The sequence below is a fragment of the Syngnathus leptorhynchus genome, chromosome 20, assembly GCF_054491065.1.
Source record: "Syngnathus leptorhynchus isolate UIUO chromosome 20, UIUO_Slep, whole genome shotgun sequence".
Taxonomy (NCBI): Eukaryota; Metazoa; Chordata; class Actinopteri; order Syngnathiformes; family Syngnathidae; genus Syngnathus; species Syngnathus leptorhynchus.
Genome location: NC_141214.1, coordinates 579934 through 604663, shown reverse-complemented (window position 1 = coordinate 604663; position 24730 = coordinate 579934). Strand labels below are relative to the sequence as shown.

At 46.7% G+C, this 24730-nt stretch overlaps 4 protein-coding genes and 2 non-coding genes across 9 annotated transcripts in view; 3 read left to right on the top strand and 3 right to left on the bottom strand.

Moving 5' to 3' along the window:
* Positions 1–5339, top strand: part of gatad2b (GATA zinc finger domain containing 2B) — a 6902-nt gene extending 1563 nt beyond the window's left edge. Inside the window, 10 exon segments of the mRNA XM_085900916.1 lie at positions 1–5; positions 151–280; positions 402–533; positions 598–726; positions 1787–1945; positions 2441–2810; positions 3014–3216; positions 3284–3391; positions 3859–4069; positions 4161–5339. The exon segment at positions 1–5 is cut by the window's left edge and continues 81 nt beyond it. Of these exon segments, the coding sequence (XP_085757042.1) occupies positions 1–5; positions 151–280; positions 402–533; positions 598–726; positions 1787–1945; positions 2441–2810; positions 3014–3216; positions 3284–3391; positions 3859–4069; positions 4161–4297 (1584 nt within the window). The 3' untranslated portion in view covers positions 4298–5339.
* Positions 5340–12994: 7655 nt separating this feature from the next.
* Positions 12995–15866, top strand: txnipa (thioredoxin interacting protein a). The gene is made up of 6 exons (XM_085900615.1): positions 12995–13382; positions 13574–13649; positions 13935–14082; positions 14146–14505; positions 14578–14868; positions 14952–15866. Exons 1-6 carry the CDS (start codon positions 13130–13132, stop codon positions 14997–14999), a joined length of 1176 nt encoding a protein of 391 aa, XP_085756741.1. The 5' UTR covers positions 12995–13129; the 3' UTR covers positions 15000–15866.
* A 1774-nt stretch (positions 15867–17640) lies between these two features.
* chtopa (chromatin target of PRMT1a) lies at positions 17641–23519 on the bottom strand. 2 transcript variants are annotated; one of them, XM_085900616.1, is made up of 12 exons: positions 23072–23519; positions 22725–22814; positions 21617–21767; positions 21274–21445; positions 21062–21208; positions 19806–20982; positions 19250–19300; positions 18957–18985; positions 18713–18758; positions 18302–18370; positions 17929–17963; positions 17641–17718 (listed from the first exon to the last, which is right to left on the bottom strand). In XM_085900616.1, the coding sequence occupies exons 1-6, from the start codon at positions 23083–23085 to the stop codon at positions 20786–20788; spliced, it is 771 nt and encodes a 256-aa protein (XP_085756742.1). In that variant the 5' UTR covers positions 23086–23519; the 3' UTR covers positions 17641–17718; positions 17929–17963; positions 18302–18370; positions 18713–18758; positions 18957–18985; positions 19250–19300; positions 19806–20785. The 2 variants fall into 2 exon arrangements, with proteins under 2 accessions (XP_085756742.1, XP_085756743.1); XM_085900617.1 differs by having other exon boundaries at positions 19825–20982.
* LOC147040641 (small nucleolar RNA SNORA8) lies at positions 18491–18629 on the bottom strand. The gene has a single exon (XR_015063044.1). It is a non-coding gene; the product is annotated as a small nucleolar RNA SNORA8 (small nucleolar RNA).
* On the bottom strand, positions 18833–18903 carry LOC147040640 (small nucleolar RNA Z40). The gene has a single exon (XR_015063043.1). It is a non-coding gene; the product is annotated as a small nucleolar RNA Z40 (small nucleolar RNA).
* Positions 23344–24688, top strand: snapin (SNAP associated protein). 3 transcript variants are annotated; one of them, XR_015062885.1, is made up of 5 exons: positions 23344–23550; positions 23706–23752; positions 23881–23999; positions 24177–24367; positions 24548–24684. XR_015062885.1 is itself a non-coding variant. In XM_085900620.1 (5 exons), exons 1-4 carry the CDS (start codon positions 23429–23431, stop codon positions 24282–24284), a joined length of 396 nt encoding a protein of 131 aa, XP_085756746.1. In that variant the 5' UTR covers positions 23344–23428; the 3' UTR covers positions 24285–24314; positions 24548–24688. The 3 variants fall into 3 exon arrangements, 2 of the variants coding, with proteins under 2 accessions (XP_085756746.1, XP_085756745.1); XM_085900620.1 differs by having other exon boundaries at positions 24177–24314; positions 24548–24688; XM_085900619.1 differs by having other exon boundaries at positions 24177–24667.
* Positions 24689–24730: the final 42 nt, after the last annotated feature.

The following is a 24730-nucleotide window of genomic DNA, read 5'->3' as shown; positions in this document are numbered from 1 at the left end:
AGGAAGTTCAACTTCCGTTGAAGGGCCGTCCGTCGCTTACATCTACGCCGTGACGTCATAGCGGCCGTCAAACTCGGCGGGACAAAGAGGAAAGCCGACCGACCACGCACCTTTTCCTCACTGGCGTCGTGCTTCTTTTTTGTCACTCAGCGACGCCGAGCACGACAGACGAACTCCATCTCCGGACGTCATCATTCTGTCCGACAACGAGGCGTCCAGTCCCAGAGCGACGCCCCGGCCCGAAGAGCGGCTGAACCACGCCAACCTGGACATGTTTAAGGTAAAACTGGGGAAGTCATTGCTGGGGCTGGCTGTCCCGCCTCCGTTGTACTGAAGGATTCAATAGGACAGACATTGCGGCCATAAATCTTCAAATGTTTGCTCGCACGTGAATGTTGCAGGGTAAGACCGGAGAAGAGAGACAGCAGATGATCAAAGCTCTGAGAGAGGAGCTGCGTTTGGAGGAGGCTCGCCTGGTGCTGCTCAAGAAGCTCCGGCAGAGTCAAATGCAGAAGGAAAACGTGGTGCAGAAGGTCAGAGTGCTAGCATTTCTTTTGCTGCCATCCAGACGAGGTATTTACAGAGGCGTATGCGCAGGTCTCGGTGGTCCAGAACGCCGCCTCTTCCGGCCACTCTCCTTCCATCCACGGCTCCTCTGGACTCGGGAAGCTCCCGGTACGGCCGGGCATGCACAACCCCGAGCCTCAGAACCTCCGGACTGCGCAGGTTAGTTCTTGACGCGACACCTGCGTTGCAAACCTTTGAGTGAGTGAGTGAGTGAGTGAGTGAGTGAGTGAGTGAGTGAGTGAGTGAGTGAGTGAGTGAGTGAGTGAGTGAGTGAGTGAGTGAGTGAGTGAGTGAGTGAGTGAGTGAGTGAGTGAGTGAGTGAGTGAGTGAGTGTGAGAGAGTGAGAGAGTGTGAGAGTGTGAGAGAGAGTGTCTGAGAGAGAGAGAGTGTGTGTGTGAGAGTGTGTGTGTGAGAGTGTGTGTGTGAGAGAGTGTGTGTGTGAGAGTGTGTGTGTGAGAGTGTGTGAGCGTGCGCTCCATACGTCCATTCAGTTGTTTGAATTCTTCCTCATTGACAAATTCAGTCAATTTGATGGTTTACGATATTGAACGCAACACCACACATACATGATGGTGCTGCTCATAGTGAGGAGAAACAAATGTGGACCTCACCTTTGTGTTTGTCTCAATGGCCGTACTGTACCATTGCCTTATATAATCATTTGTGCTTTAGACCATGTGATGGTAATGAATTTCTCTGAGTGCGTTTGGTGCGTGTGGGAGCGCTAATGAGCCCATCTCCTGCTGCAAGCCTTTGTTCTTGTAATATGTAGCCCTGCTCCTCCATTACATGTTGAGATTGTATTAAATATTCAGTGTGTCTGTGTGTGTGTGTGTGTGTGTGTGTGTGTGTGTGTGTGTGTGTGTGTGTGTGTGTGTGTGTGTGTGTGTCTGTGTGTGTGTCTGTGTGTGTGTCTGTGTGTGTGTGTGTGTGTGTGTGTGTGTGTGTGTGTGTGTGTGGGTGCGTGGGTGTGTGCGTGATGTGTAGGTGTGTGCGTGATGTGTAGGTGTGTGTGGTGTCTTGTCAGCTCATTTTGTATCTACTATGATGCACTACTTGCTTGTTAGTCGATTCATCAAGACCTTTCTGCCCTCTGCTGGCTTCTTTTGGTATTGCATCACCCTACAACTATTATTCCCACTACTACGACCGCGCGCGCACGCACGCACGCACCGTGTCAAAGTATAGAGGAGAAACTTTGAATGTTCTCTTTGGGCAGGGTCACACAGTCATCAGGTCGGGAGCCAACGCCAACCTGCCACCGATGCTCATGTCCCAGCGAGTGATCGCCCCCAATCCCGCCACGTTGCAAGGACAGCGCCTCTCCAAACCTGGGATGGGTCGCTCCAGCATGGGCAACACTGTTAGCTACCAGCAGGTAAGGCTGACCGGATTTTTTTTTTTTTCATTCTGCTCAATATTCAGCAAAATGAAGAATCCACATGATACTTGACTGGTGAGCAGTCAAAAGAGAAGAGGCAGTGAGTTGACTCTAGCGCCTCCATAGTGGCTCCTCACTGCCCGCTATCAAGACAATTGAAGATCCTCGGTAATACGGAGGCGGGAAGTGAACTTTGGGGTCGCCGAGTGAACGAACGTATGCAACGGGAACTTGGTCATCAATGGCAGAGTCAGTGCAAATTTTGCCCAGAATAAGTTGTTTACTTGGATTGGATCGAATTGGATCTATTCAACCATGGAGTTAAGTAGAAGCACAGACTTCCACAAAAAAAAAAAAAAGTACCCAGTCAGTACAAATGAAAAACCTTGGGACTGAAATGTTTGTACTTTGATACTGACGAGCACTGTTATAATTGAGGCCAATGTTTGCATTTGTCTTCCCCGCCCATCCACCCCCCCACCCCATCTGCAGGCCAGCCAGCAGGTAGCGGCATCGCAGCGGTCTGGCTCCAGCGCCATGTACATGAACCTCGCCCACATGCAAGCGGCGGCGGCGGCAGGGGCCAGCGGGGTGGCGGGCAGCCTGGGCGGAGCCTCGGCCGTCAGCCCGTCCAATCTGTCCGGCTCTGCCAGCGGAGGGGTGAATTCCATGGCCGACCAAGCCAGCAGCCAGGCTGCCGCCAAGCTGGCCCTGAGAAAGCAGCTGGAGAAAACGCTGCTGGAGATCCCCCCTCCCAAACCCCCCGCCCCACTCCTCCACTTCTTGCCGTCGGCCGCAAACAGCGAGTTCATCTACATGGTGGGCCTGGAGGAGGTGGTGCAAAGTGTTCTCGACAGTCAGGGTATGCGGCAAAGATGACACACACACACACACAGGCCTCCTCCTCCTCCTCCTTGAAAACTTACCCATCAATCCCCTTTGAATGCCAAATCCATTTCTACTTCTGTTCATGGCCAGCACATGGCGACATTACACTCATTTCACCAGCTTTAGCGGTTCGAATGATTTATGCAAGTCGGTGTTTGCACTTTCCCGGCCGGACAGGTAAGCTGCGAGGAACGCTTTCCCGCATGGAGCCTTTCTTCTGCGCCCAGTGCCGAACTGATTTCACCCCCCACTGGAAGCAGGAGAAGAGCGGGCGAATCCTTTGCGAGCAGTGCATGATGTCCAATCAGAAAAAGGCTCTCAAGGCCGAGCACACCAACAGGCTGAAGAATGCCTTTGTCAAGGCCCTGCAGCAGGAGCAGGTCAGCGTCAAAGCGCTTTGTTTGGACCTGCTGCAAATCCACCAAACGTGTGATTCTTCCATTTCAGGAGATTGAACAGAGGCTGCAGCAAGCGGCCCTCTCGCCCAGCTCGGCCCCCAGCGGACCCAACGCCTCCAAGACTGACTCCCTGATCCGACATCACGCTCTGCGCCAGGTACCTGGCGGCGGCGGCCTGCCTGGAAACTAACTTTTCTTTCTTGACTAACGCAACTCGGGTCTCTTCCAAGCACTCAATTTGTGGCATGGGGGCCACGTGAGCTACTCTATATAGAACTAGCCCAAGTTCCAAACCTTTGTTTGCCACTTTTAGTTGGACAAACAACCAATATTGACTGTGCCTTTTAACGTGCAGAACAAGCTTTGCTGGTCAAACCATCTAAGGCATCTGCGTCATTGCTGCCACTGGATTTGTCCGGTTTCTACTCGCCTGAGCAAGTTTTGCGCTCTGTTGTAACACAAGCAGGCGGTTTCATCCGGTTGAAACTCACCTGAGCAAGGCGAGCGCTGCGTTACGCTACCTACCGTCGATGAAGCGGCTGTCAGAGTGGATGAAGCCTTCCCGTGCTTTGGCCCCATTTCAACTCGACTTGACTGCAACGGAGCACTTGTGTTTCTCCTCAGGCTCCTCAACCCCAAGCTTCTATGCAGAGAAGTCTGTCCAATTCTGCGCGGGGTGTCCTGTCTAACTTTGCCCAGGCCTCTCAGCTGTCAGTGGCCAGCAGCCTGATGGGGATGAGCGCTGCAAAGCACTGCGGCGGCGGAAGCGGCGGCAGTAGCGGCGGCAGCAGCAGACTGCAGCATGATAGCCGGCGCCAGATCTATAACATCCCAGGTTTGCTTTTCTTATTATTTCATTCATTTTGGATTGTGTGGATTTTCAACATGAATTTCTCCCCCCCCCCCCCCCCCCTCCTCTTTCGCAGGGTTAAATATCGCCTATCTGAACCCGGCGGCGGTCGGCGCCCACAAGAGCTCCACCTTAGCGGACCGGCAGAGAGAGTACCTGTTGGACATGATCCCACCCAGATCCATATCGCAGTCCATCACCGGACAGAAATGAGGACGCCCTACCTACCCCACATGGAAGCACTCCACCATCAGATCAGCCAATACCTGGCCCCGAGGCCCCGCCCCCTCCCCTCCATCGCATGCAGTGCCTGTCCATGTGCCTACCTTCAACTGACCCATTCAAAAGTCAACACATCTCAATTCTTATGGCACTATTTGAAATGCAACTACTTGTCATTTTATGTTTCTCTGCTGTCATTCCTTCCCATAAGGAAGTGACGCTCAAATCGTTGTAGGGCCTCTTTTTTTTTTTTTTTTTTTTTTTTTTCAAGCTTGGATTGGAGTGTTGCTAGTAACAGAAGATCAACAGAGGGTGGTTCTTATGCAACGTTGGAGCTCGCTCGGAAAAGTTTCAACGTGGAGGACACCGAAATGTCGAAGAGGAAGGCTACGACGGCGTTAGCGGCAGGCACGCCGCACTGAGGGCAGAGCATCCACGTTGTGACACAGCAGCATCCATCATCCCAAGTATTCAAGCCCCTTCCATCCTTCAGACAGAAGGGTGGCGCTCGGTATCTCGGATCAAGCGATCGAACCTTTTGCTCGTCGGCGCTTTGCGGGTGGCCCAAATCTGCTCTTCTGTCAAACGGATGTAGACGGCACGGGCGGGACAGTAGTTGGACTGAGCCATGCGGCTCCATCAGAACAATGCACACTCCAGAGGCAACTCTATCAGAAAACATTGAGGAACGAGGCTTAACAAAGCGGATGCGATGACCCCCCAAGCCAAGCCAAGCCCACCTTCGGTTATGCACAGACTGGACGCTTTGTAGCCAGCAGCTCAGCTAGGCTCAGCTCAGCTAGGCTCAGCTCAGCTCAGTTTAGCTCAGCTCAGCTCAGCTCAGCTGGTTTTTGGCGTCACATGTTCTTTCAATGTGAAAAAGGACTCCACTCTTGAAGGTGGAAGCACATTTTGTGCATCCAAACCAGATTCTGTACTTACAAATGTTGAATTCTGGTTCTTTCAGTTTGGGATTATATTTTGTGATTCTGAACCCGCCACCCAGAAAAGCCTCCCCACCCGCCCACCACAATCTTCCCTTTTTCTTTTATTGCGGCGTCTCCTGTTGAAACGTTGGCGGACCTGAAAGGTATTTGCCTTCGGGAGACGATAATAATCAACAAAGCTAAAAACAAAAAGAAAAAAAAAGATCTGTAAGGATTATGTATAGATACCTAGCGTCAGAGGGAGAAAACAAAGGATGTGGATTATATCTTTTATGGGAGAGACATGGATCAATCATTGTGTGCATGTTGTGCGCACAAGTTGCCTCACTCCAGAGGAGCACTTTGCATATTTCCAATTGGAAAAAAAAAAAAAGGTGTTTTTTTATTTTTTATTTTTTTTAGAATGTTACAATTAAGAGTCTCTTAAGGTCTGGAAGCTGGCTTAGGGCCTATCAAAGAGTCACAGCTTTGACGGTTTACCTCTAATGTTGTCGGGCCCGGTTGCTCTTGGAACGTTGGAACGCGAATCAAGTTGCATCTCCCTCTTGCCGTGTATTAGACGCAGCCTACCAGGAAGCATGACTACTTCACCCAAATTTCCGAATGACAACGGCCAAAAGCGAGAATCTTTTGGGCTGCGCAGTAGCGCCGAGCGGCTGTTCCTTTTTGATGTGTTGAAAAGCATCCATCCACTTGAGATGCGGCCGAGCGAGCGAGCCTGTGCCACACCCAGCGACCTTGCAAACTCATTCTCTGCCACCCCATTCCGATGCTTGCACATTTTTAAACAGTAACATCTGGATCCCAAATCAGGAGATCCTGTGTATCGCAACGTCTTCCTGCTTCATCAACATATTTTGAATCGTCGTTCATATTCCGAGATTCTTGGCGCTTTCGTTGCCTAAGCTTTCCAAATGGATGGGACGGTGACACCAGCAAAGCTTCTGTGAAAATATTCAAGCACCGAGCGTCGTTGCCTTGGGATGGGATGGGATGGGATGGTGTGATGCAAGCAAGCAGGAAGGAAATCATTTTCTGGAATGCTGAAGCAGTTGGCGCAGCTTGTCTTTTCCCAAGGCAGCGTGCTTGCAGGGTGCACATACACACACACACACACACACACACACACACACACACACAGCCAGCATGCAAAATCAGTGTTGAGACAAAGCAAGCGCAGTATTTTTCCTGGAGGTGAACAAATGGCTTCCGTATCAGCCCATCCCGTTGATGACTGAAAGATCATGTCTGTTTCACTTGAGAGCCCAAGAATGAATTGACATAGAAGCAGAAAGAGGAGCCTTTTGAACATGGGCTTTGTCACTGGGACAATGCTGCTGCGCTCGCAATGGGAAGTTGATATGATTAGTTGACGTTGTGTTACCATTTGCCTGGTTGCTGGCCTGTGCTTTTGGTTGTCCTCTTCATTTCCAGGTCTTTGCATTGACATTTGAAAAACGGCACCGTCATGAAACAAACGGCACTTTTGACGTGATTGTACCAGAGTCGATTTGAAGCCAATGAAAGCCAATGCGCCCTTCAGTCTTTCTTGTCAGTGTCATGACAAAGACGCACGAGTTGAAGTATTGCATTTTTGAGCGAGCGACTTCTATCGATAGCCTTTGCATCCTTTTTTTTTTTTTTTTTTTTTTTGCTTGAAGTCATCCATGTGTGGGTAGCCAAATTGAGAAATTCAAAGAATAACAACCGTAGCACTTAGTTTGATGAGTGAACGCAGCATCTCACTTGTCATTTGAACAAATAAATCTGCTCGTCGTTTAAGCTAAGCTAAGTAGTAAAAGCATACCATTGTTAAAAGACTTGAATTCTTCTTGCTTAATCTGAAGAATTTCACTCTTGCAGCCAGCCAGCAGGCCGGCCAGCTAGCCAGCCGGCCATCCATCCAGCCAGCAGGCCGGCCATCCATCCAGCCGGCCAGCCAGCCAGCCAGCCAGCCAGCCAGCCAGCCAGCCAGCCACCTTTGACATGAGCAAGCGCAGCTCACATCCATGTATTCTAGTTGAAGCTAAGCTAACGAGCCTTTTCTTCCTTATTTTTAATGTCAAGCCAGTTTTGTTGGGTGAACACAAACATATTCAAAGTTCATGCTGGGCAAACTTCATATATTTGTGTTGAGCCAACAAAAAGTGAATTTTAGCGCATTGGCCTCTCGAGTTGCCTCGCTCATCGTTTCATGTTTCCTTTCAAATGGCAGAAAATAGAAAAGAAATGACCTCTCCTCTTTGTGTTTAAATGAAAGCCACTTCTAACGTTCATGGTCATACCACAAATTGATTGATTAAGACAACAATCAACAGTGCCTCTGCTGGTTGCACTCCATTTTTCAGCCATTGATTAATCATCCATAAACGTATGTACGTAATTGTTGATTCTTTGCTTAATCCATCATGACGTCTTCTCCACGTGTTAATCATTCTACATGCATCATGGCCGCCGGTAGCTTGTCACCAGTCTAATGGTAACGCGGGGGGGGGGGGGGGGGGGGGGTGATAATGATGAAGATGATGCTTGAACAATCCAGGCCGTGACTGGCTCACAGCATTCGAGTGAGAGGAAAAACTACCTAAAAGAAAAGATGTAAACTAAAGTTTACACTAGGACGAATTCCATTTTAACGTAGTCAAAGAAAATAAATCAATTACACTTTCCCAGATATATTTTCAGGTTGTTTTTTTTTTTTTTGGTTTGTTTTATGTTGGGGTGAATTTTTAATAGCACCCCCCATTTGGTTTTGAAATGGTCATGCATTTCCTTTTTGCTGCCAAGCTAAAGTTAATAGGTTCCTGTCTCTCGCTCGCTCTCTCTCTCTCTCTCTCTCTTTCTCTGTTTGCATCCGCATCTTTGTATTTTGACTGCAGATTATTTTGAATGTCTTTTTTTTTTTTCCTCCCAAAGTCTTTTTATTTCTGGCGACTGAATTCCTCTTCTGAGTTACCTTTACTTTCTATTGCAGTTTTAAAAAAGAAATAAACAAATGTATTGACTATGAGATAAATGACACGATATTTGCTAGGTTTGAAGTAATAATGACTTATTGTACATAAGCATTTTCCTCCCTTGTACTGAGAAAAAAAAATTAAATGGTTGTATATTGTGTAGAAAAGCAAACAAAAAGCCATGAATATTGTGAAGCTTGTCATTTCGTTTTGTGATCACTGTGTATTATTGTGTAACAAATGTGCAAAATGTTTGGGATTCTTTTTTCCTCCCCTTTTTTTTTCCCTCTGCTTCTTAAAATTGATTCCTTGGATGCATTCGATTCGGTTTAGTTTTTTAATCCAGTTTGCAGAGAAGTACACAAACCCCTTTTTTTTTTTTTTTTGCTTTGAACGGCAATACTTGAAATAAGATTTTTTTTTGTTTTTTTCCATTCTAAATTGCTTGGTAACAACCGTACTGCAGAGCTAACGGGTCATTTCAAGACACAAATGGTGATTGCAATTTCAGCACCGCTGCATGTCCGTCCGTATATTCAGGCAAAAAATGACTATGAATTTGATTTGTTTTTATTTTGATTTTTTTTTACACAAATGTTGCTTTTCCAAAACTGCCGAACTGATGCAATAACATTGAAATTGGTACTATTTTTTGCCTTCTATCAAGCAGTTTGCTGTCTAAAAAGTTCCACACCAATTCTAAGTGCTTTAGAGCACTGCGTTGTTGTTTTTTAAAAAAAGAAAAATGCTCTTAAGTATTTTCATTTCCCTGTTTTTCTCCCTTTAAAAAAGCGCAAATAAATTTCCTTAAAAGGACAAAAGATTGTCAAGATTTGTAGTGAATGTGCCAAAGCACCCTAAAATGAACCTGCTGGCTTCAAATACTGCGCTGGAAAAATAGTTTCTTAAAGACAAGCCGCATTGTGTTAAAAGTGCGTCGACAACTTTTTGCGTTCTTATTTATTGAACCCAAAACGTTTGCACGAAAGCTCTGCGAAAAGCTACTTCCAAATATTTGGTTGCAAAATCCTTTTGAATCCACTTGGCCAAGCGTTGGCATGGTGTTGGTATTGCTGCAAATCATTGGGGAGGTGAAACACAATGAAATGAAGCAGAGGCTAATTGACGTCTTCTTGTTTGTTTGCTTACATCAATCCTGACCTTTTGCACATACTTGATATTTAACGTTCTTCAAAAAAAGTCAATGAAAATAATGCTGTTTGAATACTGCCAGTTGATTGACAATTATGCATTGATTGAAAAAATAAGCTAATTTTGGAGGAAATAACTTTGTAATATTTATCTTGCAAGCTATGTTTAATAAAGGTTGAAACAATTTGCTTCCAAGTGTGACTTAAAAGTCCTATTGGCACACACACTTGTTGTTTTAGCAATACTACAAATGTTCAGTCAGCAAAGACTGGAGAGAATGTTATGAAACAAAGAAGAGGTTAGGTAGGGAAAAAATCTGTCTTCTTCATGAATACAACAATGAATTGATATGATGCTATCCAAAAAAAATAGTTGTGACGTTACAAGTCTCACGTGGCATTGGTATGAGGGGGAAAAGTTGCAATCCATAACCATACTGTCTGTACTGTCTGTAGAGTGGAAGGCAACATGTTGGAGACAGGCGGACGGACGGACGGACACTGCGCTGTCATGTCTTTCTTTATGCGAGCTTGGACTGATCAAGTTGCTCATTGGCTGCATTTCCAAATGGAGAGCGCTCGCTATTAATAGAGCAGAGAATAGCCCGCCCGGGATGGAAGTCGTGTTGGCAAAACGTACTGTACTTTCAACTTCAATGCAATCTTCCTTGACGTTCTTTTTTTGGTTTGAACGTAATATTTGTTTATCCTCAAGGCCAACATGTTCCAACTTTCCAAGAATATCGTCGTCCTCATCTATGTGGAATTTCTCCCTCGGCCTCCTCCTTCGTACAGTCGATGGCTGCATTTAAGAAAACAAGTGAAATGAACTCGTTGTGCCTTGCCATGTTTTGGTTGCACTTATCTTCTCAAACCGTGTCCGTCCATTTGTGGCAGCCAGGTGCTTGAGGAATTGGATATGAAATGAATCCGCCTCTTTTTTGGAATGACTGTTTTCTCTTGTTTATGGTATTTGTTGTTCATTTGAGAAAGGCCTTGCCTGCCAGTCACGTGAGTGGGGTCAGTCCATTCGGACTGAAATTTGACTATCCAATGTTTCCAACATACAGTATGAGGCCTCAATGTTGTGATATAATGGCCTTTGACTTGACATGGTGTGGTTTTGTCGCTGTCCACCAGCTATTTGGAAGTGTCTCTCTCGTGCTATTCTAAGACATAGGGCCTAGGCCTTTCGCAATGGCCACACTGTTACAGCCGTTTGTTATCTTGCATAAGTGCATGTGATGCCTTCTTCATGTGTCTGTTTGTCTGTCTCATATTCACACAAGTGAGCTCACAAAAACAATGATTTGGAATCATTTCCAGACCTTTTTTAGTGACAGATAGCTGCAGCTTTTGTAAACGGTGCTACTTTATGAATAAAGTTGTATTGTATGGTCAAGGTTGGTTCGGTCATGTCCTCAGAGTATGATGGAGTTTTGTTTTGGATTGAAGCCTTCTGCCAAAAAGCCTGGAAACAACAATACAGCAGTGTGCTTTAGGGGCGGGGCAAATGTTGAGGTCATGTGGAGGTTGTTCCTTCTGCAAGGTGAAACTTGTTTTCGTACTCTGTGCAGCAGCGAGACATTTTCAACTCTGTCTGTTGACGCCATGCATTCTTGCAGGCACGCATGTGCTTATGCCGCACGTACGCACGCACAAATTGAATTCAGTGACTATGAGACTACAGTATGTCCCAACCATGGAAAATATACTGTATAATATATATTTTGGAGTCATGAGTCACGTGGATTTTTCCATTTGATTGGACTTGTCTGCGTTCACAGCATTGTGACTCGTGACCGGGCTTGTAGATGAATCACAGTCGGCGCAACTGAGACAGGAAGTCGTTAGGCGCAGGAAAGCAAATCTTCGGGAGCGGCGGCGGAAGCAGGGCGTCCATCGACGCAACTCCTCGTCAACACCGGCTTCAGCCTCCGAAGAAACGCGTGATGGCGAGGCCTCACCCGATCACAAAGCAAGCACGTTACTAAATAGTTGATTTGAACATCAAATATGTATGTCGTTTTCAAGTGAACAGACCCAGTGAGTCAGTCGGTAAATTGCGACTCTGCAGCGCTTGAAAGAGATACTGAAGGCAGCATTTCAAAAAGGGAGGGCAGTAGGGGAAAGGTTATGAGAGGGGGGTTATTTTAGACCCATAAACATCAACATCATCCAAACGCAACGAGTGCATGTTGATTCTCGTTCACAGGGAGCGGAGGGAGGAATCGGCGGGAAAGATTTCCCAGAAATGGTCCAAGTGCAATAATATTGAATGTGACATTCATATGGACACAGAGGGCTGAACGTCTGTCTCTTGGACATGGAGAGTCTCCAAGGAGTGGCACTTCTGGGGGGGCTACAATTGTTGTCCCCTTAACTTGATACTTTTTAATACTTTAGCCTTTGCGCAGCTCTGGTTGGTTTGATTGTACGTACTCTATAAATGAAGTCGAGTCGAGTTGCCTCTTGATACAATTAACAATGGCAAAATAATTACGGTGAAACAATTGCTGGGCACTCCCTTTGTACTTTGCTCAGGGCACTTTCCCCTCCATGGCTGTCGTCAAAAGGAAAGCCATACTGCTCTGCTCTGCTCTGCTCTGCTCTGCGTTGAGATCGAACTGAGCTCATTTCATCAAAGGAACTTTTTTTTTTTTGCCGCCATGTATTGAAGAACGCCACAGACCTCGAGAGCCGTGATAATACGCAAGAAAAACATGAATCAATCTAACCCTAAAATTGTGACTGATGAAGAGAGGCGGCAATCGTTCTTATTTTTGTTCTTTCTTGGCTGACCGTGTGGTGGGTGACTAGATAAGGTTGTGTTTGCATAGTCCAGTCGATCGGCTGTGGCCGCCCGCTTTCTCTTTCCCACGCGGATCAATGCAAGTGAACTCGCGCTATTGTCAAGAAGGTTTAGGTTGCCTCGTCTCATTTGACTTTGCTGCTATTCACTTTGCAGAGAGCAAATGATTGTTGGACCTGTGACCTACTTCATCATTCCCAGAAAGGCTCATTTTCCCGGGATAGCGCCGGAACCCGGGGTTTTCCGACACGCTGCTGACTTCATCGTCTGATTTAGTAGTTGTGGTCAAAAAAGAGCCACAAGGTGCGTGCAAGCAGCAGCAGCAGACCTTGAGCTTGGGTTGTTTTGTTTTTGAGTAAGGAATGCAAATGTTTGTGGATGGTGCACATCATTCTTGGGATGTGAGTGATGACCTAAATCAATTGGAAGTTGCCACATGTTGACAATGGCAAAGTGAACATTGTGTACTGAGCTGTCTCTCCCAGGTTATTTGTCAGAAATGCTTTTCCTGGAAGTCAACTCCCTCCGTTGACTTTTAATACACTTGGCAAAGTTGCCAGTGGTGCGTCATCAATCAAACTAAGGCTGGCTGGCTGACTTGCCTCTCCTCTCCTCGTCCCTCCTTCTCTGTTTACTTCGAAATGTACTTTCGGTATCTGTCAGTCAGCCTTCGTCCACTTCCGGTGCACATGAGCCGAGCACGCTTGTTATCTGCGCTGGCCACGCGGTGTTCACGCGTCGACGCCGGCCGCTGATTGGCTGAGCCGGGCGAAAACAGGCCTTTTGCACCAATGGCGGCGCTGTGCACGCGTGTTCACGCTCGCCCCGCATGGACAGCCCGGGCAAGTTGGAACAAACGTGCCTGCCTCCGTTGTTGACACGCATTTAAAAAGACCGAGCCCCAGCGAGCGTGCTCACTTTTTCAATCGTTCTCTCATCCTTCCTTCAACGCAAACATGGTCGCCATGTTGAAGCGAGTGAAGTCCTTCCAAATCGTTTTCAGCGACACGAAGAGTTTCTACTGCGGCGGGGACAGACTGTCGGGCCGTGTGGAATTGGAAGTCAACGAAGTGACACGCGTGTCGGCCGTCAGGATTCTCGGTTTGGGATCTGCCAAAGTGGAATATCCCAAAGGCACGCAGCGCTGTCGAGAGGAGGCTGAATATCTCCGATATGAAGCCGTTTTGCGCCTTCACGATCAACCGACAGGTACAAACACTCCCGGGACTTCATTTCGCCATCCATCGCGTACTTAGAAAGCAGCAGCAGCAGCAGCAGCAACAACAACAACAACAACGCAGCTAAGAAAACGTCAACGCTCCATCTCGACTTTTTTTGATGTTGCTTTTTTTCTGGCGCAGGTTTTTATGATGCTTATCTCATCTACTTTTTCTTTCCAGACGCTGACGGTTCAGTTCTCTTGAGGCCAAACAACAAATACGAGTACAAGTTTGAATTTGAGCTCCCTCAACAGGGGTTAGTGTCAGCTTTTTATGACTTGCTAACGTGGCTATTAACTTTTAAGAGATCTTACCAGTGAGCTCCAAGCTTCGCACACACACATATATATTTATATACATATTTATATCTACATACATGCATATCAACCACACTTAATTCTGCCATCGAGCGGAAGAGCATTGGATTGCACCTCCGGAACAGCACTTCCATTTCAGCCCAATTAGGACCATTTCCTGCAATGCACATGATCACACTGAAGAGGTGTTGTAACTAACATTCATCTACTTTCTGTTGTTCCAGGAAGCTGGTGTCGTCTTACAAAGGCAAGTTTGGCTATGTCCACTACTGTGTAAAGGCCAAGCTGGAGAGACCGCAGCAGCCCGTCCTTGAGTGCAAGAAACCCTTTGAGGTGGAAGAACCTCTGGATGTCAACACGCCAGACCTGCTGGTAGGTTCATTGAATCAAATGGCAATGGTTTAGTGATTTTTAACCCCTAACGTGTCTCCGCAGTGTCCTACGGGGGGTATGAAAGAGAAGAAAGTCACCTGCATGTTCATCCCAGATGGCCAGGTGTCGCTCAACGCCAAAATTGACCGCCGCGGCTTCTGCGAGGGCGAGGACATCTGCATCAACGCCAAGTTCGAGAACACGTGCTCGCGCATCGTGGTTCCCAAGGCGGCCATCATCGCCAAGCACACCTACCAGGCCAACGGCCGCACCAAAGTCTTCCGGCAGAAGCTGTCGTCGGTGCGAGGCAACCACATCATCTCTGGGATGTGCGACGCCTGGCAGGGCAAAACTATCCGGGTACCCAAGATCAAACCGTCAAAGCTGGACTGCAACTTAATCCGCATGGAGTATGCATTAATGGTAAGATGGGGTTGTTGTTGTTGAACCTTTTCAACACAGCTCCCTGGACTTACAAAGGTTGTCTCCGACCAGATTTATATCCACATTCCCGGGAGCGAAAAGCTGATTCTGGAACTGCCCCTGGTGATCGGGACGCCCGGTCTGGGCAGCCGCAGCAGCAGCGTGAGCAGCAGCCAGGACGGTTCGGTCAGCTGGGTGTCGCTGGCCATGCCCGAGCCCCCCAGCTACCGTGACGTCACTCGCGACGTCCACATGGATCAGCCGCTTACGCCGCTCCTGGATGACTTTGACGGCGAAGACAGCCCCATCTTCATGAACCCGCCGGCGTTCTGTTTCCCGGCGGCGCCTCCGGTCTACGCTGAGGTGTGTTCACTGCGACCGATGAGAAGAGATGTATTTGCTTGCCATTTTTCTTCTAACGGAACACTCCGTCCGCTCCTTTTCAGACTGAGGAGGAGTTCAACATCAACGCTCACATGCTGCCGGTGTGCTGAAGTGCTTCAGCGTGCGTTTGTTTGCTACAACTGTGGTCCAGCTCTCAGAGACTGTTGAACTGAGGCTGGTGGCAAAAGAGAAAGAAGCTCCTGAGCTGCGGAGGAGGACAAGACACGTCACGTGCACATGTGCTTGCCAACCGCGCGGGCGGGACGTTGCACTCGAGATGTCGCTCGAGTTTGAGAGCTGATGGGCGGGCGGGCAGGCGGCGGGCCAGGACGCGCGCTGAGCTCCACCCACCCATTGTGAAAAAGCTGTCGTTTGCTTGGTTCTGGTGGTAGGTAGCCTCAACAACCTGCTGTCTGATTGTGGCCAGCCAGGGTTTATTCTATTTGCCCACCGTGCTTAGTCATTCCAGGGTCGGCAATAGACCATGTAGCTGTTTGTTTGGCTCTTGGAATGAATTGATGGTTCTTCCTGGATGCTGGTAGAACCTCATCGTTATTTCTCTTTGAACATATTCAGCTGTGTTTGCTTGAAGAGGGTTGTTCTTGAAGGTTGCACTTTGATTATGCTGTACTACTGCCTGAATCGCTTTTTATTTGAATCCAATGTGGAATATTTAGCGGGTGTGTGGAACCTTCCATTAGCTTAGCGTAGGCAGCCACATGCACTTTTCTTAACCTGGCTGTGCCATACAGGTTTTTAATGGACAAGCCATAGTCAATGTTGGGAGAGAGAGAGAATGTGTTGTTTCGACCTGATTTTCTGTTGTCCTAGACAGCATTTCACTTCAAAGATTCTTGCTGTTTGGATTTACAACTTCCTGTCTTAGGGACATAAAAGACTCATTTGTAAAAAAAAAAAAAAAAAATTTGATACGTTTTTTTTTTTTTGTATATTTTGATAATAAATTGTGAAAACTATTTGTCCATGTGCACTGACTGAGTACAACAGGTTGAAATATGTTCCAAATAGAGCGGGTGACTCCATATTTAAGTCGACTTTTATCCATCCCACTGGTAATAACATCACACAGTCAATCAAGACTCGTGCATCGATGCTCTTTCAAATGGAATTTTGCCAATGTGATCTTTCTTTTTGTTGCTGGACTGAAACTGCTAAAAACATCACATTTGCTGCGTATTGAATTGATCAGTCGTCCCTGCTCTGTACTGCTGACGTCTGTGTAACTGACTGACTGACTGATAAGGCTGAGTGCTTGCTCGCTCTGTGACGTCACTCAGACACTCTATTAGGTACACCGCCATTTTCAGGTGTTCCTAATAACAGGCCACTTCATTAGGGAAAAATCATGGTCAAAGCTTAAATGAAAGCGAAAAGTGCCACACCCGCCCTCACCCCCACTTTCTGATTGGCTGGTTGAGCTGTGACGTCACACGGACGCTCCATTAGGTACACCGCCATTTTCTGGTGCACCTAATCACAGGCCACTTGATTAGGGAAAAATCACGGTCAAAGCTTAAGTGAAAGGGAAAAGTGCCACACCCGCCCTCACCCCCACTTTCTGATTGGCTGGTTGATCAGTGATGTCACATGGACACAGGTGTACCTAATCACTTCATTAGGGAAAAAGTTTAAGTGAAAGTGAAAAGTGCCACACCCGCCCTCACCCCCACTTTCTGATTGGCTGGTTGATCTGTGACGTCACATGAACACAGGTGTACCTAATCACTTCATTAGGGAAAAAGTTTAAGTGAAAGTGAAAAGTGCCACACCCGCCCTCACGCCCACTTTCTGATTGGCTGGTTGACCTGTGACGTCATACTGACACAGGTGTACCTAATCACTTCATTAGAGAAAAAGTTTAAGTGAAAGTGAAAAGTGCCACATCCGCCCTCACCCCCACTTTATGATTGGCTGGTTGAACTGTGACGTCACACAGACACTCCATTAGGTACAGCGCCATTTTCAGGTGTACCTAATCACAGGCCACTTCATTAGGGAAAGATCATGGCCAAGTGCCACACCCGCCCTCACCCCCACTTTCTGATTGGCTGTTTGATCTGTGACGTCACTGAGACCCTCCATTAGGTAGGCCGCCATTTTCAGGTGGACCTGATAACAGGCCACTTCATAAGGGAAAAATTATGGTCAAAGCTTCACTGAAAGTGAGAAGTGCCACAGCCACCCTCACCTCCTGATTGGATGTCCTCTTTTTCAGAAACCCAAATCTGGTCACCCTAGCTCAAGTGCCTTTGGGACAGAGATGAGTCTGTCTCTACTTATGAACTCTGCAGGTATTCATTTCAGGCTGGGATTACAACGCAAAACATTTGGCCGCAAGACCAATTGGGATCCTGTCATCATTTAGGGCAGGTGTCCAACTCATTTTTTTCACGAGCCGCTACTTATGACTGTCAACCCAAATAAATGTATCAGCACCTCATATTATATACAGTAAAAGCTACAAAAAAAACCTGACAAATAAATCAGACCAGTAAAATCTGGTCAAATATTTAAAAAAAAAAAAGATATTAAAAGTGAAGACAATTTGCAATTCTAGTAATGACACCCAAATTTGATTCACAATTTGTCTTCACGAGCCACATAAAATGATGTAGCTGGCTGTGGCTAGGCCACACCTGCAATTGTGGCCATTGCTTCGAATGGAAGGACTGATCACAAGAAATGTTTTTTTTTTTCTTCCTATCAAGAAAGCCAGGTCACACACCAGAAAAATGTCAAAGATGTTTTATTTGTATCTTACAAAGCAATGTAATAGTGCCAACTCTGTCTTCACTTCCATCATGGCTGCTACAAAATAAAAAGGAGGTACATCAGAACTACACAAAACAGATACAAGTTTAAAGAGGATGGATGTTCCCAACAAGTCAACTCAGCAAATTGCTGTAGAAGCCCACGGGGATGGCTTTTGATTTCTGGTCAAGTCCACAGCAAGTCAGGTACAAAACTACCTGAAAGCCTTGGTATATGACCAAACAGTGAGAGGACAACATCACTTACATTTGTAGTGCTTCTGGCACAAGCATATCAGTCACCTGGGAGACAGAAAACCATCATTGTACATGTGGTTTTTTATTTATTTATTTTTTTATCATCTATTTGGAGGTTGCACTTGTTTCATACAGAACATCAGGACTCTGAACACCTAAGTGAGGAGCCCCACGATGACTGATGACTTGCTGTAGCACTTCATTTAACATGCCTGCTGATGAAGCAGCAGGATGTAGACACCAATGTGCTGATACTGGGGTTCATCAATTGTTTAATGTCTTAGATATTGTACACAGTTTAAGCACTCATTACTTTTCTTTTAATCAAAAGTATATTCGGTCTTTAATGCCAAGCTCGAATAAGAAGTGCACAAAAGACAAACCGTGACACTGATGCAAATTCATTCCATCCGTCCGTCCGTGCTTGCATGTCAGCTTGGCCTCAGTGCAACCTGAAGGATTGACATGAAAAATCAATTGAAACCAACTATACTTGTGGTAAATTATTTTCATTTTTACATCCTCAAATGATGACACAGGATGCTAAACGACCAAAGTATTCCATTCTAAAATGATGTGTCAGCAGTTCTACCAAGACTCCACGCACACGCAGCGAGGAGCCCAACGATGCCATGTTCTGACTTTGCTCTTGCACTGACTTTTGAACAAACCCGCTGATGGTACAACAGGCTGCAGATACCGCACAGTGCTGTTCATATATACACACGCCTTCAATAGGCGCAAGTGAGATTTGAATTCTGAATGCAAATATCAGTTCTATTTTCCATCATTACATGATGTTGTGCGTTGCGGCGGAGGTCCGAGCTTCAGAGCGGACTCCTGCAAGAGAGAAGATAAGGTTCAACGTCAAGCTGATGCCACACTAAATCAAAATCATAAAAGAAAGGTCACCATGTCTTTCAGAAAGGCAATTGTCACTCATAATTCAGAGCAGTTGAACATATTTAGCCAATCATCATAAACGGTCTCTCGTGGACAAAATACAAGCAGATCGACTAGGATAACTAACTAACTTACCCAGCTGGCTCGGTGTCCCCCTCAGTACCCTAACACAATGGAAAAGGAATTCAATTAAAATACAAAGACAACAAAAGAGGACTATGTATAGCAAGTGTCATTTCTCATAAGTAACACTACAGCAGAGAGTTGGACTGCAGTGGGTTGCAAAAGAATTGTTTGGTCTTTGCACTGCAATAGCCGATAGTCCACTAACTAGGACCGAAGCGCTTGCTGTGCCAAACAAAGCGACCGAGCGACCGACGGGCCAGTTTGAAAGGGAAGTTGATTTTAAAGCCGTAACCAGCACTCACCTCATTTCGGGGCTCCACAGCCCGTTGGAAAAGCATCATCATCGCCCCATCCTGCAAGAGAATCTCACAGTCAACATACCATCGATCCAGTTTTCATGCAAACGATAGACACAAATGTGGGCCAAAGAGGAATGTAACAGGCCTCATTGACACCAGGCTGCAATCACGAGTGCAGAGGTGAAAGCAAAACCTGATATGATATGGCCACAACGCTCATGGGAAAAAAGCCACTGAACAGGACCATCCACAAATTGGAGCGTGCGGCGGTGGAGCTGGATCAGCAAGAACCGCGTGCACACACAAGACTAGTTCGGCAATCGGAAAATAATCACAGAAACAAAGCTTTAACGTCACATATGTAAAATCTACTCAAAAACTACATCTGTCTACAAATTGAGGGTAAACGCCGCCGCCACGTTGGAATCGACCTAGCTGGTAGCTAACGTGCGCCATTCCAAACAAAACGCATCCATCGCACAGAAATGATACAAAGTACTGTACGATATTTTCTGCCTTTATAAAAGAAATGAACGGAATGAGTGAGTTTATACCTCACCTTTAGAGAATTCGCTCACCGTCGACCAGCACTTGTGCGCAGCGCAGAATGGAAGGGACGGATGACGGCGCTGCAAATGGCTTTATACTAAGCTTTGCGACAATTGCCAGTACTTTACGTTAAATACGCGCTCGTCTTTTTTCTTTTTTCCGCATCATTTCCATCCACTTTCTGTACCGCTTGTCCTCACCGGCGTGTACCTTTTTTGAATGACCGTCATGGTGCACGAGTTGACAGGCGAGTGAGCGTACCTACCACTACAGTACCCCATCAGCCATTCTTTCCACTTTGCAGTATATTGTTTCAATTGACATTCTGCAGCAGTAATTGTTTTTACATCATTTGGCAGCAAGCAATTCACTTATACACAAAGCCATCGACCGACTCCACTTGCAGAATACTTTCAAGGTGTAATAAAGGTATGCTTTTTATTTTCACGATGCTGAGCTTCCAGCGTTTGGAAATGCAGCTGAAAATACGAGCGAACGCCTACTTGCTGCAGAAATGGGGACGGACCCTCCCGGACGGAACCTTGGCTTAAAAAGTGCTCGCTTTCCGCTTTCCTTTGACATCATTTATGCAGCAGCGCCAAAAAAAACGCCTTGGAAGACTAAATTGTGGGTGTAAAGAAACTTACATTTGCAATGCCAGAAACAAAGTCAATCAAAAGGTGACCCAAACAATTACAAAATGGCTTCACACACGTGGTATGAGAAGGAAATGGTAAAACAACAAGTGGGTTCTTCAAGATTTATAAAAGTCCTTTCATATTGGTGAGGATAATTAAAATGGGTTTCCTAGCGACAGCTGTAGAAATAACGAGGACAAAAGCACATTCAGTGTTAGTCCAAAGAGTCCCGGACCGTTTACGGCGGCGCGCTCATCAAAGCCATTTTCTGAGAACAAGTCATCGATCGACACTACACAGTATGTGTTAAAAGAGCTGTACAGTTCTTGCGGTAACTCGAGTCCAGTGTCAGTCACTCCATACTATCTGGGTCAGCCTGGGCCATGTAGGCATCCAGTTCAGCATCCAGGTGACCTTTGGTCTTTGACATGTAAGCATCCAGCTGGTTGTCCAGTTGCTCGCGGGTCACCGACGGTCGGCCGACACCTCTGCCACGGCCGCGTCTGCCGGCGTAACCGCCGCCGCCGCGCCCACGAAGACCACCGCGACCTGTCCGCAAAACAAAGCAACCAAGGTGAGCGGCAAGAAAACATTTGAGCCAAGCGGCTGGACGCGCGCACGCACTTACCTCTGGCTATCCCTCCACGGGGCGCTCCTCTCCCCATAGCTCCCCCTCGGCCAGGAATCCCCGCACGCTGGCGGCCCCCTCGACGCATGGCCACGCGACCGGCGGAGCCCCGACCTCGCATGGGGAAACCAGGAGCCATTCGCTTTCCTAAATTTCACAACGCCACAAAGTGAGATTGACCTAGCCATCTGAAAGGGGCGTCCGACTCGCACCTCTCAGGGAAAGAGCGCCTCTCATCATTCCTCCTCTGCCTCTTCCGCGAAGTCCTCTGCTCATCCCACGTATTGCTCCTCTGACGCCGACGGCACCTCCGCGCATTCCCATGCCGACGGGCCGGCCCAACCTGGCTTGGATGTTGCTCTTCCCCAGTCGTTGCTTCAGGCTCTGACAAATGACGTCAAATGTGGTTCAAACAAGTAGCGGGCGACCAGCTGGTCCCAACTCGGGGTTTGCAGCTATCAGATTGAGGCTCCAACAGACGCCGCCGCCGCTTCGATGAGTGTTTGCTCACTCTTGCGCTTCTTTTTCCTGCAGCCGGTAGAATCGTAACGTTACCTGCTTGTGACTCAAAGCAGCTTGCACCGAGGGCCGATTCTCCATCTGCTGGGCCAGCCGACGATTGCGCGCACTGGCCATATGCTGCTGTTGCATGGTGGCTCGAATGCTAACCGCTGTGGGCTGCTTGTTCTTCAGCATGTTAGTGAAGCTTTAGAAGGTGGGAGGGAAAAAAGGAAGTAAAAGACGAGGACAAGGGGACACAGAAGTGGAGGAAGCAGGCTTTCCACATCAAGTCATTTCTCAAGTCATGGATGCGGCCACACTTACTCTCGTGGCTCTTATGTTATTTAGATTCCCTTTGCCATCGCTCGTTTGTTTCTCTCTTGAAAATATCAATTCTTTGTTTTCCAAACCAAGCATAAGAAGCACAAGATACAGAGAGAGCGTGAGAGAGCGAGAGAAAGCTTTGATTTTAAGAAAAGAATAAGAGACAGAGAAAGCCACATAGATGCCACTTACTGGCCTCGAGCCGACCGGCTCACTAGATCGTCCTGCGGTAGCAGAGGCCACGGGCTACGTTTGGTTACTCGGCCTCTTACAGCAAGGACCGTGACAAGGATGACCTGCAGCCAGCGGCCAAGGCTGCTCCTGCTGCTGCGTCACGTCCAGGCTAGGACCGAGTACCTGAACTTGTTTAGGAGAAGAGAAAAGAAGAAAGGTGCTTAACTTCAGCTGGTTTGAAAGAGATTGAGAGAAACTTTTGGGATCTTTGCCACATCTCGACTCCTCTCCGTTGAGTGTACCTCGTGTATACAACGGGGAGTACGAGTGCCGTGGAAGTTTCAGGACAGCCGTCTGGTCCATCTAGCAATTAGGACCAACTCGATCTCCCTTTGTGCACTGCTCACACGTAGCATTTGGCCTGGGCAAGCACACGTCGTGCCTGGCAACCTTCTGATTTCAGCTCATGCTTGCCAAAATATATTCACAGGTCCAACCAAGCTGAGTGAGCAGTGCACACACAAGGATCATTCAAAATGGCATCCATTGTGGGCCAGGTCCCAGACAGTGGGTGGCCTTCTTCAGCGAGCACAAGAACCTTCAAACACCAAGGATGGCCTTTGATTCTGGTGTTAAACTTCCGATAAGGTGCATGGCGCCTCACCGCTCGTTCAGGGACACTTTGGTGGTGCTCTTCAGGACAACTTTTTGAGAAGATGTAGCACTCATTTTGACTGAATTCTGTTGAAAACTCCTGAGAAAACAATGAAAACAGAAGAAACATGTTGAAGTGGTGGGGCGAGACAGATGAGTGACTGACATGTGCAACTATTAGCAAGCCTCATTCAACCATCAACACCTGTTTTAGTCATTCAATCCAGCCCCCAAAACACAAGGGGGGCTTACCTACATACGTCCTTTGAATGAGTTCAAAATATCACTGAGCCAAGTAACGTATAAGGTCGCTTGAAATAAACGCAGCTTGTTTTACATTCAATTTGGTTGACTTACAAAGAACGTTGCATTGGTCGACAAGAGGCAGCTAGCTAAAGTTAGCTTCAAGAGCTTGCTTGCTAGCTTGCTTGCTTGCTCCAACACCACCAGGCCGAGAGGGTGTTATTTGTCCCTTTAGGTCCAAGAAAAAAAAGTCTTCACCACCAAACGGTGCCGAAAAATAAGAAACGAGTGTTAGTTGTCTTCTAATTCACTTTCTACAACGACAAGGAAACGTGGAGAAGCGACTCTGACGAAGCGACTTCTTAAAATGGTGATGTCTGTGAAGCCGAAGATATCCCTGCAAGAAAATGGAGTGGCTTTGTGGCTACGTCACGAGGACGTCGTTTCCGGTGTGTTCCTCTTTGCTCCACAATGAAAATGGCTTCCGTGGTAGTTGTTGACACTTCTGCTGGTAAAGATGTTATAGCCGAGGGAATGCTCGACCTTTTAAAACCAGCCATCCAACAATTGGACCTGCATGTACACTCCGTCAGGTAAATGTGCATGATAATCAATCGTTTTAATTGACGTTATTTCATCGTCATCTGCATCACATTGCTGCTAACTTGAGTCTCGTGACCGGAATCTTCAACGGACCTGTGCCATTCATCTGTATTTTTTTTTTTCATGGGAATGTTTTCATCAACAGAGAGAGCCAAGTCGAACTAAGGGAACACATAGACAATCTTGCCACAGGTAAATTAGCTTTATTTTGACAGCATTTTACATCAATAAAGTATCTACCTTATTTGACCCCATCTGTTCATAGTGTAACATGAAAATTTCACTTTGGACATGTGTTGCCTGATGTGCTTTATTTCCAGAATTATGCAGGATAAATGAACATCAAAAGGTGGCTCTTGATCTGGACCCATATGTGAAGAAACTTCTCAATGCAAGACGAAGAGTAGTACTTGTAAACAATATTCTGCAAAACGCTCAGGTTAGTGCTGTGTCTCTCGCAAGCGGACGCCTTTAGTCAAATTGACTTTTTAATTGCTTGCGTGCAAATAGTTATTTGGAGTGGCCTTCAAGTTAAGAAAGTCGAGATAGTAATGACAACCAGTAAAAAAAAGAAGATGTTTTCAATGAAGCATTAAAAATAATGTTCTGCCTTTAGGAACGTCTAAGAAGACTAAACCATAATGTAGCCAAAGAGACAGCACGAAGAAAGACCATGTTGGAGGCCTCAGGAGTGTTCACTTCACGCACTCCCAGTAAACCCTGAGCATCCCTGTTTTCTGCACAGCAAATACAGGTTGGCCTCATCTACAAGGACACTTAAATACCGACAGAGAGCTCTGCATCCAGGTGACCCGCTTCTGTCCTGCTCTGCATCGTCTGATCCGATCGGTTTTCGAGATGATATTTGCTTGTCAAACAATTGTCACAATTTGTTCCCTCTGCATTTCAAATCACTTTTGGTGGCGTACAAAATCATCCAATTTCCATAGCCAAATACTTTTGGAGTTAATTCTACTTGTTCAACAGGTCGGAGTTGTTACGGATGCACGGCTCGAGTCAAATTGGAATGATCCTGCAACTTGTGATATCTATTGAAGCCCTTCCTCTCAATTGTTCGAGTTGTTTATTTGAATGAATGTTTATCAATAAAAACAATGTTCTAATCAAGTGGTTCTCAAACTTTTGACACCAAAATAGCATGAGGTGAAT

Excerpts from the sequence above, each read along its gene's own strand:
- snapin (XM_085900620.1), top strand. The coding sequence starts at position 23,429 with ATGAAAATGGCTTCCGTGGTAGTTGTTGACACTTCTGCTGGTAAAGAT. Across the intron at positions 23,551-23,705 it reads CTGCATGTACACTCCGTCAG|AGAGAGCCAAGTCGAACTAA; the intron begins GTAAATGTGCAT and ends TTTCATCAACAG. Across the intron at positions 24,000-24,176 it reads ATATTCTGCAAAACGCTCAG|GAACGTCTAAGAAGACTAAA; the intron begins GTTAGTGCTGTG and ends TTCTGCCTTTAG.
- chtopa (XM_085900616.1), bottom strand. Across the intron at positions 21,209-21,273 it reads AGGCGCTCTTTCCCTGAGAG|GAAAGCGAATGGCTCCTGGT; the intron begins GTGCGAGTCGGA and ends TGTGAAATTTAG. Across the intron at positions 20,983-21,061 it reads CCGTGGAGGGATAGCCAGAG|GTCGCGGTGGTCTTCGTGGG; the intron begins GTAAGTGCGTGC and ends TTTTGCGGACAG.
- txnipa (XM_085900615.1), top strand. The coding sequence starts at position 13,130 with ATGGTCGCCATGTTGAAGCGAGTGAAGTCCTTCCAAATCGTTTTCAGC. Across the intron at positions 13,650-13,934 it reads TTTGAGCTCCCTCAACAGGG|GAAGCTGGTGTCGTCTTACA; the intron begins GTTAGTGTCAGC and ends CTGTTGTTCCAG. Across the intron at positions 14,869-14,951 it reads CGCCTCCGGTCTACGCTGAG|ACTGAGGAGGAGTTCAACAT; the intron begins GTGTGTTCACTG and ends GCTCCTTTTCAG.